This window comes from Phaethon lepturus, unplaced genomic scaffold, assembly GCF_000687285.1.
Source record: "Phaethon lepturus isolate BGI_N335 unplaced genomic scaffold, ASM68728v1 scaffold13346, whole genome shotgun sequence".
Classification (NCBI taxonomy): Eukaryota; Metazoa; Chordata; class Aves; order Phaethontiformes; family Phaethontidae; genus Phaethon; species Phaethon lepturus.
Genome location: NW_010547016.1, coordinates 1 through 19,978, shown reverse-complemented (window position 1 = coordinate 19,978; position 19,978 = coordinate 1). Strand labels below are relative to the sequence as shown.

At 39.7% G+C, this 19,978-nt stretch overlaps 1 protein-coding gene across 1 annotated transcript; it reads left to right on the top strand.

Annotated features, from left to right (window-relative positions):
- The first annotated feature begins 6,387 nt into the window (after window positions 1-6,387).
- Window positions 6,388-15,572, top strand: KCNK16 (potassium channel, subfamily K, member 16). The gene is made up of 5 exons (XM_010289512.1): window positions 6,388-6,600; window positions 10,626-10,740; window positions 11,281-11,447; window positions 13,890-14,055; window positions 15,349-15,572. The coding sequence occupies exons 1-5, from the start codon at window positions 6,388-6,390 to the stop codon at window positions 15,570-15,572; spliced, it is 885 nt and encodes a 294-aa protein (XP_010287814.1).
- Window positions 15,573-19,978: the final 4,406 nt, after the last annotated feature.

The following is a 19,978-nucleotide window of genomic DNA, read 5'->3' as shown; positions in this document are numbered from 1 at the left end:
CAATAGCTTTCAGTAACTGGTTAAGATAAGAATCTCAGTGCTATCCTGGTATGATCTATGTGACACTGCTACTTGATGATGACGTATTCAGTGTTTTGTTCTGAGTTTGCCACACATCTAACTTAGAGAGAGAAGAGATTGCTTGCTGTCCTGTTTCAAAATTCTCTAGCCTTTTTTTACAATGTTGTAAAATTGGTGTGAAAATCAATTACTATCGGCAAAGTAATACCTGATTTGCAGAATGGTCTGAGATGAAGATTATACCAAACACATAAGAAGAGCTTGGACAAAAGTGCAAGAAGTAAAGCATAAACTTTTTTTTTTTTAAAACCGCCTCCACTCTTCAAAGGTTGCCTCTTGAGTTCATAGGCAAATTTAGGTTGGAAAGGACCTCAGAAGGTCTTTAATGACACCTCTTACTCAAAACAGCATCGGCTGTGAGATCAAACTAGGCTGCTGACAGCTTTATTCAGTCTGGCCTTGAAAACCTCCAAGGATGGAGACTGCATGACCTTTCTAAGCAGTCTGTTATGATGTTTGACTGCCCTCATCATGAAAAAGTTTTTCCTTATGTCCAGTCTGAACTTTTTATTTTTCAGTTAATGCCCATTGTCTCTCTTCCTCTCACAAGCCGCACTGTCAAAAGCCTGGCTCCATCTTCTTGATGACCTTCTCACTGGTGTTGGAAGGCTACTGGGTTTCCTCTTCTTTTTGTCTTCATGAAAACATTTATTTCTTCAAGAAAGTTTGGCTGGCCAAAGATGAACAAAGTTACTTGTTTTAATAATCTATCTTCATATAACTTCTAGAGTAATTTGAAATAAGACAAGCATTTACTACACTGAAGAAACAATCAGTGGCGCACATTTGTAATGGTCTTGACTCCTGCCTAAACCACCTGTGAAACAGTATTGTTAAGCATAGAGATTCTCATGCATATATGACTCCTGTCTATTCACCATGATATCTAGCTGCTGGTTGGTTAAATGTTTATATGGTAAATACAATTTATTTATTATCTCCAACCAGGATAAATCCAAATATCTTGTTTGTGCAGATTTCTTGGGGAAGTACCTCTATAGTGCTAGACAGCATACAGATATTTCCAGTCCTTCTATATAGTTATCACAGGAGTACATAGACATCCACTGGTCTCCTACAGCAACGTAGCTTCTGGGAGGGTCAGGATATGACCCAGACTTACAATAAAGGCCAAAGGGTCTGTTCTCATTTATGCTGAATCTGCCAGGGATATATACGCAGTCTGGAATCACACTAGTGAAACCCTTGAGCTCACCAGCTTTTGGCTTGGGCATTTGTCTCCACTTTCATCACTTCCTGGCCACTACAGCTTTCCAGAGAGCTCCAAGGAGAAAATGACATAACCTTCTGTTGAGTTTCTGTTGCTTGGAAGATGGACATGCCTAACTCAATCTCCCTTTTTTGCTCCTGTGTTTTTTATGAAAGAGGCTTTGAAGCAGAATAATGAGGTTCACACATGTAACAGTGTAAGTATATATTGTAATATCTTCCCAGCAAAAGATTTTATTGTTCTTACCTGGTTTAATCAATCTCAGGATGCAAGTGTTTTATGTCAGTATATAAACTGAGAACACTTCAATGTAATAAAATGTTAAGATCTTGTAAATTTTGCCTGTACCAAATATCCAGCTGGTGAATATGGATGCCAACAAGATGAAAATGCCTAGTTACGTATAGCATGTTTGATATCTTTTTACAGAATTTTTTTGTCTTTTCAAAGTCCATTTTTAATAATCACAACAATCAAACTTCTGTTTTAGATGATTTAATTGGAATCACTTTTATTGTTGTTTAAATCAATGTTAAATTATCTTTTTCTAATATTTTTTGTTTCACTTCTTGCAACATTTGATGTTTGCTTTGAAACCTCACCAGTAAAGCAAGCAATGTAAAACTAGATATTTATAATATTTACTATCCATGTCTTGATTTGACACCATGACAAAAAAATTGAAGACTTCTGACTAAGACTTGTATATCCCTTTCCCTTGAGGGAAATCTCAGGGGCCACACCTGAGATTTTCTAGAAATTATCTTCTGTTCATTTTTTTGGGCAGCTGAGGTGCTTCATTTGACACAAACAGTGAACTAAACAAATACTTGTATTTGTGGGCCAACGGTGGGTTTACACAAATGAATTTATACAGATAAAGAGCAGAAAAAACAAGGTCTACTTCTAATACAATAACTACAGAATTAAAGGAAACTTTTTTTTCATGGAATCTGTCTGAGAAAAATACTGTTTAAATCTTGGAACTTTTTATAACTTTTATCTGAAAATGCTTCATGTTTTGACCTATGTAAGTGTAAATCAGGAAGTCAAAAATATTGGGTTAAATTTGGAGCGAGAACAAAATCAGAAGTAGAAAATTTCCAGATGGCAGTGTCGTGCCTGAAGAAATGCGATGTTACTGTTATTTGTATTTCACATGGTTCTAAATAATTTCCTTAACTATTCTCTGAAGGAAAGGTGTAAATGTCATTAAAGGACCAAAGCAAATTCAAAACAATTCAGTATTGCCATGTACAAATTTTTCAGGCTGAAATGCATACCCTGTGGAAGAATGGGTCCCTGGATCTTTGCATCCGGTTTGTCATGTAGTTCTGTACAGACATTTCTTCCAGAAAAACTAGTCCAAAAAATGCACTTTTCTTCAGAAGTTTGAGGATGACAGGATAAGCCAAGGTATCTTTCAAGCATTTAATTACTTATTTTAGAAACAGCTTATTTGTGTCTATGTAAATTATACTCCTACTGATCACAATGGTATTTTTTCTGGCTTTTGAAATAGAGAGTGAGGAAACCATGTCAGTTATTTTTGGCCTATCTTTTGTTTAGCATCTGTCCATGTTTAGGAATTGTTAGGGACTGTAACAATAATAGCTGAAGCAATTGGAGAACCCTGAATCCTTTGATTTGCTCCAGGTGATACATGTAAAGTGATTCATTGTCTTGACTGTAGACCAGGATGTCATTTTGGTCTCTGTCCTTTCCAGAACGTCTCAGATTTTCTCTGGGAAAAGCCAAATCCTACTGGATCAGTCACATATTACAACAACATTGAGGGACAAAGATATGATAGGTGAAGGAGTAATCAAGGAGGTCATGTTCAGGTCTGGATTCAAAATATGTTTTGTAGGAATTCATTCCTTAACTTTGAAACCAAATGCATTCTTGTGTTTAACATTGGCAGGGAGCACTGGAACAACAGGACTTCTGAGTAACAGTCAACTTCCAAGTTCAGCTACTCTCAAGAAGTTTTTGCTTTCAGCATTCTTTATTTCTGATGTTTGAGAATTCAGGTTTTGTTTATTTTTTTAATCAGAAGAACATTAAAAGACCAACAAGAGAAGTTAGATTAGCCAGTCTGTTTTGTCATCCCATCATCAAAAGGGATCTGCTAGTATTGTTATTTCAGCATATTGTACATTATTCCTTTTTACCTGGAAGCCAAATTTCATTTCCACTGTGGTAAGCCATGCTGAGTTCCCTCTTCCAAATTCAGAACTCGCTCAGAAATCATAAGTCTTCACTTTTCTTCCAGTTGTATATATTTGAGTTTCTTTTTTCCTGTAGCAAGACATAACTTCTGAGCTACTGCACAGAATCTTGTTTTGTTTTATTTCTATGTTGCAACCTGACACTAGGGGGTATATTGATGATTTCTTTAACTTGAAATCTATAGGTACATATATATGAAGCTTTTCCATGGGAGTAAATGTGGCAGCATCAGCTACTTACAGACTGTTGTCTTTCACATTTTCAGAGCACACTACTCTGCTCGCCTGTATGGAACTGTGCATGTTGGTGAAAGTAGTTTCCTAAACATGTGCTTCATGATTTTTCCCTTGCACTTATCTGTAAGGTCATTCAGCTATTAAGTGGTTCATCTCTAACTGTATATTTACTCTGCAGTTTCTTGTGCACATACAATTGATTTTTTAATTTTTTGCATCTTTCTGCAGAAACACTGCTTTCTACGACAGCCTCAGCATACATCTTATCACATACTCCATGTGTCTCTTGAAGTTCTTTCCAGCTGCTTGTTATATTACCCATTAATTGATTTTTTTCCCTTTTTTTTAAATGTTTTTCAAATAATAGTCATGGTAAAGATGATAACACCTCCTCTGAAAGTTGATTAGAAATCATCTCACTTGGCCAACCAAATAGAATACACCTTTAATGTTGAAGTACTTTAAGTAGGAATATTATAAGTATAGAAGTAAACACACCTTCACAATTTTAGCGACTCAATTTGCCAAACCCTCAGAAAATTAAGATCCTGAAAGTAAGCCTAAGCAGACGTTTTTTCTTAAGGCATGATAATTTAGACTGCCAAGTTTGGCAGCTGGAATGTTTTGTTGAACTGAACTGAACTGAACTGAACTGAACTGAACTGAACAGAACAGAAGGGGACATGACACAGGTTTAGTGCTGTATTTGTTTATTATAACTTAATTAATGGTTTCATACCTTTAATTGTGAAACCTATTTAAACTGTGGAATTTGTCTCAGCGCAGCTATCCATATGTGTTTGCAACCATTCCAGAAAACCAGTAGGTTAGCATTCTCTTGGACTCGTAGACATAGGTCCTATAAACTACAACACGACAAACATCTGGATCTCTCGCCAGACAGCCCTGCTAGCTTAACAGGCATTTGTGCAACATCCCAGGCTTGTCTACCTGTAACATTTCACAAGGTATGGAACAACAAGCTGTGCCTTTTAGTTATGGAAATCAGACACAAGAGAGAAGTTTCTAGATACTCTGAAAGTAATTGTCATTCTTAACAGAGGCCAAGAGAAGGCCTTCCATCAGTGATAAGTAAGTTGGACATCTCTGTTGGTTCAGATCAGTTTGCTTCATAATGTTATTGCAGTCCTCGGTAATGTCAACACCACTATAGCTTCTACCTCCCAAATGTTTCACTTCAGCTGAGAAGAAACGCCACAGCACCAAGGCTCTGAGTCCTTACATGTTGCCCTTTTCTACTGATACCTTTCTGTCCCCCAGTCACAGTAACAGAGTAGTCGCGGGCAAAGTCCATGATGTTCTTCTGGGAGTTCTCCACAATACTTTCACTTCTGTGGCGAGTTGCCTTCTGCTGCCAGACAGTCATCCTTTTCTGGATGGAGATGACTGGCTCTCGGCTAGGAGCACAGTTCAAGTGGCAAGTTTGCCTAGATATGGATATGAATGAAACTGTTTTTTCAGTCTTTGAGCACTACCTTTTGTTTGAAGGTAGGTGAAAAACAATCTGAATACTAAGCAAAATCTGTATCCCAAACACTTTAATGGGAAGGGAGTTTAATAACAAAATTGCTGCCCTAGCCACATGGCCTTCTTGCTCTGTGTGTTTTCTTTCAGAAGCAGTGTGCCATAGATGACACTAGCCATAAAACTCTTCCTACAGAAAAATATGCAAGCCCAGCTCATTTCCAGTGCGTGATATTCATTAAGGCTCCCATGAGTGAACCTCTGATACTTTTTTAGCTAATGATTAACCTTAAGACCTCCTTCCCCCTTATGCATTTGGATTAAAAGAGCAGTAAGGAGACTGAAAGCCGCAGGCATGAGTGGTTCATTCTCTAACTCTATGGACTAAAGGGTGGAGTCATCTGACAGAATTCAGGAGAAGCAGGCCAGGCAGTGAGGGGACTGATCTTATTAGGGTCAGAAAAGAAAGAGAAGGTCTGTCTTGCAACAGGCTGAATTCAGGATGTTTATGAGCTTCATCATGTTGCTTTCACTGGTGCCAGCAATGTTTGTATGGTACAGACGGCAGGTATTGACTTTTCCATTTATTCAGCTCCATATTCTTCTTTGTTCTGGGGATCCTGCTGTAATTAGAGAGTTTATAGCGTTTTCTTGTACAGAAGTCTAGTGTTTAGAGTAAGGCTTTACTTGTCAAGACTTTAAGAGTCTATTCGTGACTCTATATTTGTATGACCCTGGGTAAGTCATTCAACCACAGTTTTGCTTCAGCTTCCCAGACTGGAAAACAATACCGGTCTCAGAGGGCTTGTGTCAGGCTTCATTCATTTGATTGAGATCTTTGGATAAAAGTTGTGTTAATAGGAGAAAAGCACTATGATTCACATTCTTATTAAGCCATAAATGCTCTCCCCTTATTTTGGATAGAGGAAAGATGTGGAACGATAAAATTTGCCATTAGTCTCATTTTGTATACCTCTGATACCCCTATGTTCTGTTAAAAAAAGCTCCAGGGCAGTAACTGGGAACATGGGTGTGTGATTCCTGAGTGTCCTGGGTAGCACACGTCTCGGAACAGTAACCTAGCAAGTACTGATTAGGGGCTGGAAGCAGCAGAGCAGCAGCATGCCCTTCCTCACCATACACAGCCGGCAGATCAGCTTGACTCCACTGCTGGTACTGGGGTATCTCTTTTACCTCCTCCTGGGTGCTATGGTGTTCCAGCTGCTGGAGAAGCAGGCAGAGACCCACTTTTGGGACCAGTTCCAGCTGGAGAAGCTCAAGTTCCTGCAGAACTACACATGCTTGGACAGGCAAGCCCTGGAGCAGTTTGTACAGGTAAGAGGAACAGGCTTCCATTATTTTGACTCAAGTATTATTTTGGTTAGAAGAAATTATACTGTTTTGGCCAAGCATGTCATAAATTGATCTGCTGTCCATGACATTAAAGGACTAACTGTACAAGAGAAAGGCAGAGGTTTCTCAAGCCCACCCATGTACCTCTTTATCTTGATCTTTTGCACTTCTTTCTTTTCCCAGTCATGAACTCTCAAAATACACAAATCTGCTGATGCACCTTTATGCTACCTTGCAATAATTTCAGCTTCATGGTTTTCAGCTCCTTCATTAATTATTACATGGGTATTATGCATGGGGACAAAAAGCAAGAATCAAACCTACAAGAAGTAGGCTGCCCTTCAAAACATGTGCAACTTCTGCCCTTCTTTTCTACCAGAAATTGTCCACTGCTTTTGAAGGCAGTCCTCCACTTCCAGGCCTCTGAAGAAAAGATAACGTCAACCCTCATGAGCTGTGTTATCTATCATGTATAGTAATAAAGATAAAGGGCTCTTGTTCAGTATGGGTTGTGAATTAAGGACGTCTTCAATTACATTTTAAGCTACTTCTCAAAACAGGCTGGAGATAAATTACAAAACCTTTCTTTGTATTATTATAGACAAGTCCTCTCATTCTCTTATTGCAAGAACTTGACAGAAATCCTTGAACTATCACTTCATACTCAGAATTCATCCAGTCGCAGAGTTGTGTGCCTAAATGGTTTGAACTCTTTCTGCCATGTCATTAAACCTGATAGAAACTCTAAACATGCTGCAAGTTTGCACTGAGTCAGAGGACTTCCACAAAGGCAAAGTTTTGATCAACAAAAAGCCCAGATTCTGTAAATAGGTTTAAGCAAACAGTAAAATTCAAATCAGAAAGGGAGAAGAAGGCTCCTGAACCTCTGTCTACAAGGACAATGTTCTGATTACTAACACAGTGATAGAATTATTGTGGAACATTTGGCATTGGCCAGAAAATGACCACAGTTTTCAAGAACTTACATGTCTAAAAACATGTCTGTGGTTTTTTTTTTTCAGCTTCACCAGTTGGTGATGTTGTCTGTTTTTCCCTTAGCTCTGTGATAATTATGGTAGGGGGAAAAAAACCCTGATTCTCATTCTAAATCAAATTGGGATATGTCATAGGATTGAAAGGTTTAGTTAAACCTCCCGAACCCTAGAAACCCTAGGGAAGGTTCACAGATATCCAGATTCTCCTCTCTCTGACTCCAGTGGAGCTTCCTTAGCACTCCTGGGCCACTCAGAGAATCACATGTTGCTGTGTCTCTGCTGAATTTTTATTCTACTTAGAAGTAGAAAAGTGAAATTAGATACTTTTCACTTGTAAACTATTCCATACAAAACCGGCTGAGGGCACTAGATTATCATCTACAATGCACCAAGTTTCAGAGTACTTAAACTTGATACTCCTCAAGATAAATGTAAGCGTAGGTGCCCTCTGACTCACCTGTCATTTATAAGACCTCTTAAGAAATTTGACCAGCTCTTACTAATAGTAGGGAATAGAAGTCTTTCCATATTAAATCTCTAAAACTAATGCAAATAAAGCAATCATCTATCTGTACTTTTTAACTATATGGTTAAGGAAACCTGTTCATCATGTCAGAAGTTCCAGTCTGAAAAGTGACAGTATTCATGCTGTGGTGAGACACAGCCACTAGATTCAGTCTGCTCAGCTGACAAGTGTAAAGTGTCTTGTGTTATTGCCAGTTCTTTAAACCTAAATCCTGGAATCTGAGAATCGACCTAGGGTTTCTTTTTGCATATCCATTATCACTAATAATAGAGTTACCACTTATAGTTCATTCACTTTTGACTTGGTTGTGCATAAAGCAAATTCTTACCATTCCATGTTCATAAACGGCATTGGTTCTGCTTGGATAAAACTGTCTAGCTGAGAGGTGACCCTGAGCTGTAGCTCCTAAGCTGAACAACCTGGAGCTTTGAGAAAGAGCAAATCCAAACTCTGCGATCTCATGCGTCTCTGGTAAACACATTTTGGTTAGGAAATTATGCCATTCTGACAGCATAATTAAGAAGCAGTTTCACTGAGTGAGGAGGTACCTTTTTTAAATCCCAGTTTTGATTATGTCCATACTTTTTCAGCCCCAAAGGAACTGATATGACCACAAGTGGCTGCAATGTGCATTGGGAGGGAGATAGGAGCAGAAACAGCAAGCTGCTTTTGTTATCTCCACATCCTACTATAGCTTCATGTAGGCTTCATACTCTTACTGTAAATTATAGCACACTGCTTTTACTGGCTACTTCTGCTCCCAAAAGCAACAGCTATTGTTCACCAACCATTCACCAGCTGCTCTGTTCTCAGTCCAGCTATAACTGTTACCTGAGGTGTAGGTGGAAAGGAGCTAGGAGCCATTATAGCTGTCCCAGATAAACCTGTTTGTTTAGGAATGATTCTCCTGGGCACCAGGATGCCATTTCTTTCATGAGGTTGTATTTAAAAGCAGCTATAATATCAAGAAATCTGGCTTTGTCAGACTATAACTGAAATGTTCAACATTCAGTGTTGCCTTACACTTCCATGGTGGCTTTCATGATGTGAATGTAGCTCCTCTGATCTCTTGTGCGTTGAAATGGATAGAACTGACAAGTGTTCCTTACAGGGATGAATTAAACGTGTGATTGTTTTAGACACTTCAAAAGACTCACACCTCAGTAGCTTCTGTGTGTTCCTTCTAACCAGCAAATAAAATAGGAAACTCTAGATATTTTGACGTGTCAAATTCTTCCCATTCTAAGAACAGGCTTTTAATGGATAATGTAAAGTTCTTTGTCATATTGAAAAGAAACTCTGCTGTCACTTCAATCATGAGATCATATGTGATGATGCCTAGCAGCCCTATCTGATGGACTTGACCAATGCTGTAAGATTTTTTACTGAAGGAATAATATTAGCTATTAAACAGGATACTCAATCCACCAGCACAGATCAGCTAATATTGCAGAATGTAGGCAAAATCAGATACCTTGTAGTGGGTATGTTCATTAGATAAATAATCCTTCTGGCAGTGGTCAACATTTGAATCAAGACAGAATATCTTCTTTGGTGTCATACTCCTGGAACCAGCTAAAGCTGGGGTTGCTCTTGAATCCTGCTCATGTCTTGCATCATACAAAAGTCTCTAGAGGAGATGAACAAGTAACTCCTTCAGGCATTTGGCAAAATGATGAAGGCTGTGACCTGGACCTCAAAATTGGTATGTAACAAACCAGGGGATTCTTGAAACCCCAGCCACTGAGCAGAGGGTAACAAGTCTCCTTCAGAGAAATCCTCATTGAGAGCAAAGGAACACAATCTTCACTAAGGCAGCTAACAAGATACTTGATGCGTAAATAGGAACAGCATTTCTTTTGCACATAGTAGTTTTGGTCATCTGGTAAGAGCTATCTGGAATAGCAGAGAATATTTCCTTAGCTAATCATTCAGACTAGGAGAAGCCTGATATTCACTGAAAATTATTGGGAAGTCATAGCCAAAAATAGTAATTCACCCTCACTAGTACTTAATGGAGGAAACAGAAACGAGCACATTCCCCCTGCCCGTCCCCACAGACATGACCATATATTTACACATGCCCAAATTAGAAACTAGAATGAGATGTCTAGGCTAAGGAAGGACAGAAGAGGAACTGATTTTATTTTTTATGGCATAACTTCACTTTCTTTTCCCCCTTTGATCACTTTGGGGACTCCCTCCACTTCCTTCCCCTTAGCCTTCAACTAGTTATGGAACCTATCCTACTTCAATGGCCAGTTCTCCGGTGACAAGGGTTCAAGTTCCTGGCCAGCTCTATTTCCAAGTTCTGCCATGTCAGCACAAGGCCATTTAGTCACACTCTACCCTGTTATCTACACTGTTTATTGCTCTGCTTGCTCAAGATGGAAAGCAATATTTACTGCGCTCTTTTTTTCTGACATTCTTCCTGATTTGGTCTAATGGGTTGCTCATCTTTGCTCCTTTGACCTCTTCTGCCTCAGGTCCTCATGAAAGCATGGGAAAAAGGGGTCAACCCAGCAGGAAACTCTACAAATCCCAGTAACTGGGACTTCAGCAACTCCTTCTTTTTTGCAGGAACTGTTGTCACAACTATAGGTGAGGTACTCTCTTTCCTTATAAATTGGGGTTTCCTCCAGCTGTCCTGTAAAGCCCCCAGAAATGTGCAATTGGTGGACAGAGTACACCTGCAAGACAATCTTGACTACTGTGGGTTATGGTTTTCTGTTGGTTTCCAATTATACCTGTTATTCTTGTGTATCCAGCATATTACACCTGCAAAAAAAGCTGAGTGCCTAGTTGGTACATGCAATATCATTTTGTACATGCACAGCACATCTTGAGGTTGCTTTGAAGCACTCAGTTGCATTCACGACAAAATCAGAGACCTATAGAAAATTACAATACTCTCTAAGAGTAACGTTTTTCATGTTAAATTTTCTGTTAGTAATAGTGAATGCACAGGGCTCTGTCATAAGCTACAGCAATTTGTAGGCAGATTTAATTGCAGAAAATCATAGGTCCCCAGGTTCCTGAAGCTTAACGTCATTGAGCTTCCAAGCCTAGGAACTTTCCATGATGGCCTGCAGCCTGCACGTAAAGCCTTTTAATGTAGCTGTTTTCTTCTTTTTTTCCCAGGTTATGGTAACCTGTCCCCCAGCACAGTGGCAGGGCAGATCTTCTGTGTGTTCTATGCCTTATTCGGAGTGCCACTCAACCTGGCCTTCCTTAATCAGTTGGGGAAAGGCCTCAATGCTCATCTGATTACCCTGGAAAAATGGGTGCAAAAGCCAGGCCGTGCCCAGGTACAGTGTCAAGCTATCATTTATTTCCACTATTGTAAAACTAATTAAAGTTCTCTTCTCAGGTAGATACTGCTGCTGCTAGATTGGGTTTCCTTGTATGTGCCTACATTTTTCTGAACCACAGCAATTATGCGGCCCTCTATATCAGAAAATTGATACACTTTATTTATCTATGATACCCTTAAAGCAATTTGCTTTTGCTTGAGGGACTCTGGATTTGCCCTTTTAAAACTTGACTCAGCAAAACTATTAAGCAAGCATGGCCTCGATTTTGAGCAGGGTCCTTAAGCTCTGGTGACCTTAGCAGAATATATGCACATACACACATTTCTGAATCAAGCTCTTATTATCTAGCCTATGCTAGCATCTATCCAGGATCTAGCTCTACACTTTGCAAAGACAACTTATTTTTATTGGCCTGCTAATCTGGCTTGAATTACCTTCCCTGACTGTGCCAGTAATTTAGCACTTCCTTCCTTTTCTTTTCTTGAAATGTAAATAAATACTCCTTCTCCTTAGTTGTAGCTGATTGGTGAGTCATTGAACTAGTCCAGATGTACTGGAATAAGGGAAGCACTGATAATAGGAAATACATTAAGGTCATTTATAACAAAGTTAGTGCATGTTTCTGAGTAATCGTTCAATGAATTGACCCTTTAGTTAGAGGGAGGGAGATTAGATATGTTAGACATGTTGAAACATTTCAGAGTTCTCGCAGAAGTTTTTTTCTCTTTTTCCTTTGTGAAATCTATGAGTCATTACATTCTTTACCTACACTAGAAATACCTTCTGGTAAAGCTATAAAGGTACTGTCAAATGCAGACTTGGTTTATATGAGCAAGAAGTTCTTTAGCTGCATAACCTATGCCTGTTCCCCGAACACATACAGCTCTATCACCAGAAGGATTTGTACGCTAGCATAGCTGCATCTTTCCTGAGATTTCTAATATCACCTCAGGGATGTGATCTTTTTATTTTTTTCTCTTTACTCCTGCCTTAACACTTCATTTCTGGCAGCACTCCTGTGATCAGACAAAGCTTTGGAGCTGTATTGGCTTGTTCACTCTGAAAAATCTTTTCCAGGAAGTTGGTTCATCTGCTTTTAAACACAACTTGATCATGCTTTGGGAAACTAATTACAATCAGTTCTTCTTCATTCCTGACTTACAGTCACCTACGTTATAGGTTTGTACCAGAAAGTTCATGAAAGCCAGGGTAACAAGTAATATTGTGCACTACAGTTTAAAGTTTTATGCAAACTTTATTATCTATTTAAATGCTATCACACATCTGGAATGAACTAAATGAGAACAGATATCAACTATAACATGTCGGCCAGTAATTCTCAAAGTGCTTTGCAAATGAGGTAAGTATTATTATACAGCTGGAGAGACATGGTACATAATTTAGAAGTGATTTGTCAAAGTCACCCAGTAGGCTGACGCCAAGTTTCTCAAGCTCAGTGGGCTATTTTATATGTGAGATGATACAGAGACAGAAAGAAAAACATAATACCTGGACCTTCCACTTTATTAATAGTGGTTTGGCTTTTCATCCAGTCAAAATAGGCACATGCATAGAAAATCATACTCTGGTTTGAATGCCCTTGAGGGCATTTTTAAACAATTGCAATGAGTTTGCATCAACCCACACATCACTAGTCAAAAGTTCACCAGAGTGTGTTCCCTGGAAATCCATGAGTTCCCGATCCTCAATCCTAAAATCCCCTGTCATGACCCATACACTGACCATTTTGTGCACCTATCTATTGCGGCCACATATGCTGTAACTTATCTACCCTTAATACCTCCCAGAAGGCAGACTTTTGTACTGAGGGACACAGATCTGCCCTGCACTGACAAAAAACAGTTCTGCTCTGAATGCTTCTAAGTTTAAAATAAAAGCAGGCGAACTGACTTCACTTAAATTTCAGCCAATATCTTTGGCTGAGCTCTTGCAAGCCACTTTATAAATCTTTGGAAGCAGTCATAAGTGAAGAGAACCCTAATTTGTTCTTGCCAATCTTTGTATCACGAGTTATGCAATACTTGGTGCTTTTCCTCAGAGGCAGGAGCCAATTGATTATAAGAGCATCTCCACTTCAACTGAAATTGTAACGTATTTCGTTCCTTTGTTTGCCATAATAAGTTTTAAAATATGACTTGAGCGTACTTAAAAACTCATTGAAAAAAGCTTTTAAAAAGTCCTCCTTTTTTTTCTAATTTTGAGATTTTTTGGATTCATGATTAGGTACAATATCTATGTGAAAGGTAAACGGCAACGTCAGCCTGCAGTGCATGGAGGCGTTGGTTTATCCTTCCTTTTTTTGGACATTGATCACAGCTGGAGTGGGTTTGTGATTCAAGAGCAAAACAGACCCAGCAATTTCCACTTGACAACTGCTCAGTGCTGTTTAGCTGCCATCTTCCTTGTATCTTTCAGGTGGTTCAAACACTGGCAGTGGCTGTCTTCCTGACCACTGGGACCTTACTTTTTTTAGTGTTCCCACCATTGGTCTTCAGTTATGTAGAAGGCTGGAGCTACGGAGAAGGCTTTTACTTCACCTTCATCACCCTGAGCACCATTGGATTTGGGGACTATGTAGTAGGTAATAAAGAAGGTGAAATGGATTGGGCTGTGTTGAAATTAGTTACTCTACTATATAGCTAAACACAGAGGGCATAGATATCCATTCCACTATAAATCTGGTACAAGAGTGAGCTGAGCCAAACTGGTAATAATGAGCTAATGTATTATATGATGTCGGCATTTTTCTCTTCGCAGCTAAGCTGAGAGTCACTAAACTTATTTCACATATGCCACTGAACACCCATTCATGACTATGTCCAGGCTGGTACAAATGTGATCTATGAATGACAGGTGGAATATAAATGAAATCTCTTTGTCAGTTTTAAGACTTTGAACAGTGATTTAGCAAGTGCCTACCATTCTCAGTAAGAAATCATGTAAAATATGAAATGATCAGTACTTACAGCAAGGAGAATATTACTGACAACCCCAGGACGCCTGTGAAAGAAAACAAACCCAGTGAGATTACGTAGTCTTCAGAGACCTAGGCTGAGACAATAGCAGCAGAGACACATGAGAGGCTTTTTTTTTGACTCACTTATTTGAACAAATGCTCTTAACAGATTATATATGTTGTATGTATTTGTTAAAAACACTAGGGTCTGTTACTTTACGAGTAGTAGCTCTCCTCTCCTAGAGGTCATACCTATGTCCCAAAAGGAGATAAAAACCCATCCCATGCTGAATCTGGGCACTGTGGAGTTTCATGATCTGGATGACAGAGACTAAATGGACGGCTGCGGTGCTGTCCTGTGCCTGTATCAGCTGCACCAGTTGCCCATGCTGTGGAAATATCAAACTGGGGAATAAGATTCCCACTTACTTAAAATGGCTGCATTTCTCATACAATATTCTACAGGAGATTTTGAATCCTGATTACTGAGGTATATCACCCTACAAAAAGCAATCACTGTATCATTGAGGTGGTAAGCCGTATCTTTCTACATTTTCTAAGATCGGTGTGTGTCTTTTGAGTAAAATATGGCTAATATGGATTCAACATTGGGTTTCAAAATGATTTTTTGTTGGTGGCTAGGAACACTCAATTTTGTGCATCCCTGATTAACATTAGACATGGCTATTTTTATTATATAGCCTTGGCTTCAGAGATTTGATGCCAACTGTACTAAGCTTAACCTGACAGCTGGAAGACAAAAAGAAAAAGGACAAAAAAAAAAAAGAATGCTCATAGATCACACAAACCTGTCAAACATACACTTTTGCAGGGGGTGGAGAGGGTATATGTGTATGTACGTCGTCTGGCAGACCAAAGCTGACAAGATTAATATGCAAAATTTCTTGGATTTTTCAGGCACAAACCCCAACAAGCATTATATCCCAGTGTACAGGAGCCTCACTGCGATTTGGATTGTTTTTGGCTTGGCCTGGCTGGCTCTGGTCTTCAACGTGGGAGCTGACCTGATGGAAAAATTCCTTCAGCTGAAGTGGCACAAGCCTGACTTAAGCTTGGCAGAAGGTGCCACCATCAAATTGGAAGATGAACCTGAGCAGCCTAGAATCCACATCCCTAGCTGAGGCAAGGTACACAGAAAGCAGTCTTGACAGTGCATCTTTCATCTCTATCTCACACTAAGCAAGCCCTGTGGGTAAAGGACTAAACCACAGGTTGTGGACTGTTTCCTAAGGAGGAAATGTTTCAGATGCATTGAAATTTCCAGATGCTGTGTAGGCGTCAGCCAATTAAAACCTCCAAAGAAGTAGCATGCATGGTAAAACAACTGTCCCAGGATTAATTTTACACTTCTCACTCAACAAAGGCAACTTCCCCTGAAGTAATCAATTACTATCCTTTCTCTCTCTCTAGTGGAATTTGGTTCTTACGGTCACTCATTTTCAAAAAATCCAGAGTGACTGCCTCTCAGCTCCAGTAAGAAGTCATGTCACCAAGAATCTCAAGTGGGAAAAGTCAGGTACAGAAATCTTTCTTCATTTCCAATCAGAGGACAAACAAAAACACAAGAGGAATATTGGCAGTAGTGACCACCTGCTTAATGACATCCATCCAATTAAGATTCATTTGATACAGTCTGAAATTAGCAGCTTTCATATAAAATGATAAGGTTTCTTTAGTTCCTAGGCTAAAATGCTTCTATCTTAAATTGTGCATAAATTGTCTATACAGCACTGCCTGGACTGTTACAATTCATTTCAGAGCGAACTGACAACTCGAAGCACGTCTTTATGCTTATCGCAGTTCATTTCCCAGCCACTTGAAAACAGCACTTTAAACTAAACCTAAATGCAAGCAGAATTCCTTATTTCCAGACAGATCACAAGTACTAGAGTCTGGCATTTGCTCTGGGCCAGTTCATTGGAGAACTACCATGCATATACAGAGCTGATGCTATCCATTTACCTCTAAACAAGGCTGATGATAGGCTTTTGTGTTAAATCTGACCCTCAGTCACACACATAATGTCACCTGTGAGAAACAGGGAGTTTGATTTTATCACGGTTATTGTAAGTCAAAAGTAGCAGCAGCCATCTCCAAAGTAGAAAAGCCAAAAAAGGACATATAAGAACCTTATAAAAGGCTTGTCACTGAGATATAAAACTATAGTCATACTCTGTATTAAAGTAAACTATAAAAACTTGATAAAACAATTATCCATTCATTGAGTACTGTACTAGATTGTTTATAACCATCAGTAACACGTTCCACGGGTATGCTTGTAATTATGTACATACTGCTATTTATTCAGTATGTTTATAACTCATACTAACCATCAATTAATCCTTCTAAACTCATTTATAAGTGGAACTGATGTAAAGTGTGAGTGAAATACGACTGGGCATATAGACTGGCCTCAAGCTAGCCTATGGCTACAGTAACATTAAACATCAGCCCTTCAATAGCTGCTTTGATATTTCATTTTTGGGAAATGTCCATAAAACATGTAGAGACGTGTGTAGGTCACAAATCTCTTCCCACATACTTTCTGTGCTAGATTTTTACTTCTGAGGAAGGTCACAACAGACGCTTGTTCTTACATCTGACCTGGTGCTTGTTTTCTTTGCTAGTTGCTGACTCCTGCGTACTGCAGTCTGGCTGCTTAAATGGGAAATGCTGGCATATAAGAATGCCAGCTATGGTTTATTCAACTCGTTTCAAAAACTGAGCTTTCAAATGCTTATCCCATCTAAGATTTCCCTCATGTCTTATCACTACCTACCTCACAGATTTTATCTCCTCAGTTTTTGCACTGATCTTCCTCTATGTCCTCAGCTATTCCCGTAAATTTGTGCAACAGCTTGATTTGTAGCCTCTTCCACTGAGAGCGGCCAACTCTCTCCTGTCTGGCTTTTTGTATCTTGCAAATCTCATGGGGAAACTTTCTCTCTCAGTATTTCCTATTCTTCAGACATAATGTTTGCATATGCACTTGTTAACATCATTACCATCACTGTACTCTGTACCTGCTTTGTGTGAATACTACAAGACATTTTAGGCCTGTTTGTGTGAAAGACAAAACTAAAGTTCTACTGACTTTTATATCTGACATGTTCTCTTCACCTTGCCTTTTTCCATGCCTTCATTACTTTATCTAGCCACAGCCAGCCACAAAACATGCACTAGTCTAAAGGTGATCCTATACAGTGTTTTACACCATGCTGCACACCATAAAAAATGATAATGAGATTTATCAGGGATAGAAAGCATGCATGCACCCCTGACAGCAGGGAGTTTGGATTGCTTTTACTGGAGTCCAGAAAACTGCTTCTGTACCTGATACTGATTTTGCAAAGTGGCGGCATGGTGGGACAATCTTCTGGATTTTTTGCTACTGCTACTTTTATTAAGGCTGAGAGTAGCTGCAGCAGTTCTCAAGATGCTTGCCAGAAGACTCAAAAAGATGCCTTAAATCAAGCGTATGGCCATGTTGGAACAGAAAAGAGAAAGGTACTGATGACCTCTCCTGTGTTACACAAGTGATAGAAATTTCTTGCTCACTTTGTCCATTTTTCAAGATCCTGAAAAGATCCTAAAGGTCATGCACATCTGTAATCAAAGTTACTTTGAGATACATACTGGGAGCACTGGCCCAGTTCTTCAGCATGGATGGATCAAGTGCTTTCTAGCACCCTTCCTCTAACAAAAAGGTAGTCAAGTATCAACTGACCAGCTAAGAAAAATAACATGGAAGAAACGTGCAATCACAAGGGCTTACTAGGAGCCAGAGGAGTGCACAAACAGGACTCTTCTGCTCTTTTAATAACCCATTTTACTAATGGGGCACTCCTGCACAGCATGGAGATATCACAACCTGCTACAAGACACTTGGCTCAGATGCATGGACAGCAGCACTTCTGAAGCCTCCGAATGCAGCTCTGCAGCCTGTGGCAGGAGCAGTGGTCCCAGCAGTGTTCATCTGTGATGTGGAAAAGTAGCACATTTGTCCTGAGCGGCTACCACTTGCAGTCCGGTGCAGGACAAGAAGTAAACATCCTTCCAGGCTTACACGCACCCTTTAAGCCTACTCTGCAAGACCTTCCTCATCTTCAGATATATTGGTACCTTCCAGACAACACAAAAATATCATCTGCAGATACTTGAGCCATTCTCTCTGGAGATGTATATAGAAGGCTGACACACAAGTGACATTTCTGAGATTACTCAAGCAAATCAGCCATTAAAATATTATATGATTTTGTGAAGATTTATTGTGCCTCCTCATCTCTTCACTTCCTCCCCAAATTCCTTCTAGCAAGCACATGCTTGATGTCCCGGGTTTCCACAGTCTTGCTTGTACTTAGAAACCCTGAGCCTCACCTGTAATTTCTTTTATATAATATGTCTTTAGCATAAACATTAAATGCTATATGTTTAGTCCATAATGTTTTAGCATGGTGGTACTTAGTAGTGTGCTTTGTATAAACTATCTGATTTTAATGCAGTTACAATGTCAAGGTGTGGCTCATGTGTCTGTTTCCTGATCTGAAATGAAAGAGGAAACTTGAGTATATATACTTTTGAGTACCTTTGCATCTTTTCTTTCTCATATACATTTTTATACATTGAATAGGCAATAAGCGGCGTAACTTTTTATTTTTTAAGACTGTGTTCAGGATGATATCTTTAAACTGGAATTGATCTATCCTTTGCATGTTAATTTTTGCATCTTGACAGTAAACCCATGAGTTTATGCTAGTCAGTTTAAAGCACCTCCCAGAAAAACAAAAATTAGCACATTACCAGAACTGTTCCGGTAGTACACCATCTGTCTGAAGGCTGCCTTATTTGTTACAGTACAAACAACCCCCTGGCAAAAAAGAAAAATCACAGGGCAGTGTGAGAAGACATGACTATCTGACAGTGTATAAAGGCATCCTGTTCAGAAATTAAGTCAGTTTATTCCCCTTTATCTCATAGTCTGCTACAAAATAGGTAAACTACAAACTTTTTATACACCCAAAGTGAGTTGGTTGTTTTTTCTACTGGTGAGAGAAGAGAGGGGAACATTCGATACAGTCGTGCACAAGAAAAGGATTAATCAAACCGATCTCAGGAGCAACCTATATGAAGAAAGTGCTCCCATCTTTCACGAGAAAACCACAAAAGGTAAAAAGACTCTCACAAACTTGCTACCTTTACAGTTGTTTGTGTCGAGGAGTCGTTATCGGAAACACCTGTTTACTGCCTTTTACATCATTTCGCAGCCGAGTGAAGGACAGCACTGAACTGACAAAGGCTGCTGGTGCAGGGGTGGGTAACTGGTACCAGCTGCTGAGGCGGGGGAGCAGCCCAGCCCAGCCCGCCTTGCCGGGAGGGGCGTTGGGCAGCACCCCTCCGGAGCGAAAGGGACTCGGTGCCGGTCCCTGCGCAGACTCCCGCCGCACGGAGAGGGGAGCCCCCGGGCGGGTTTGCGCTCCGGGGACGGCAGGTGGGGAGCGGGGGAGGAGGAGGAGGAGGAGGAGGAGGA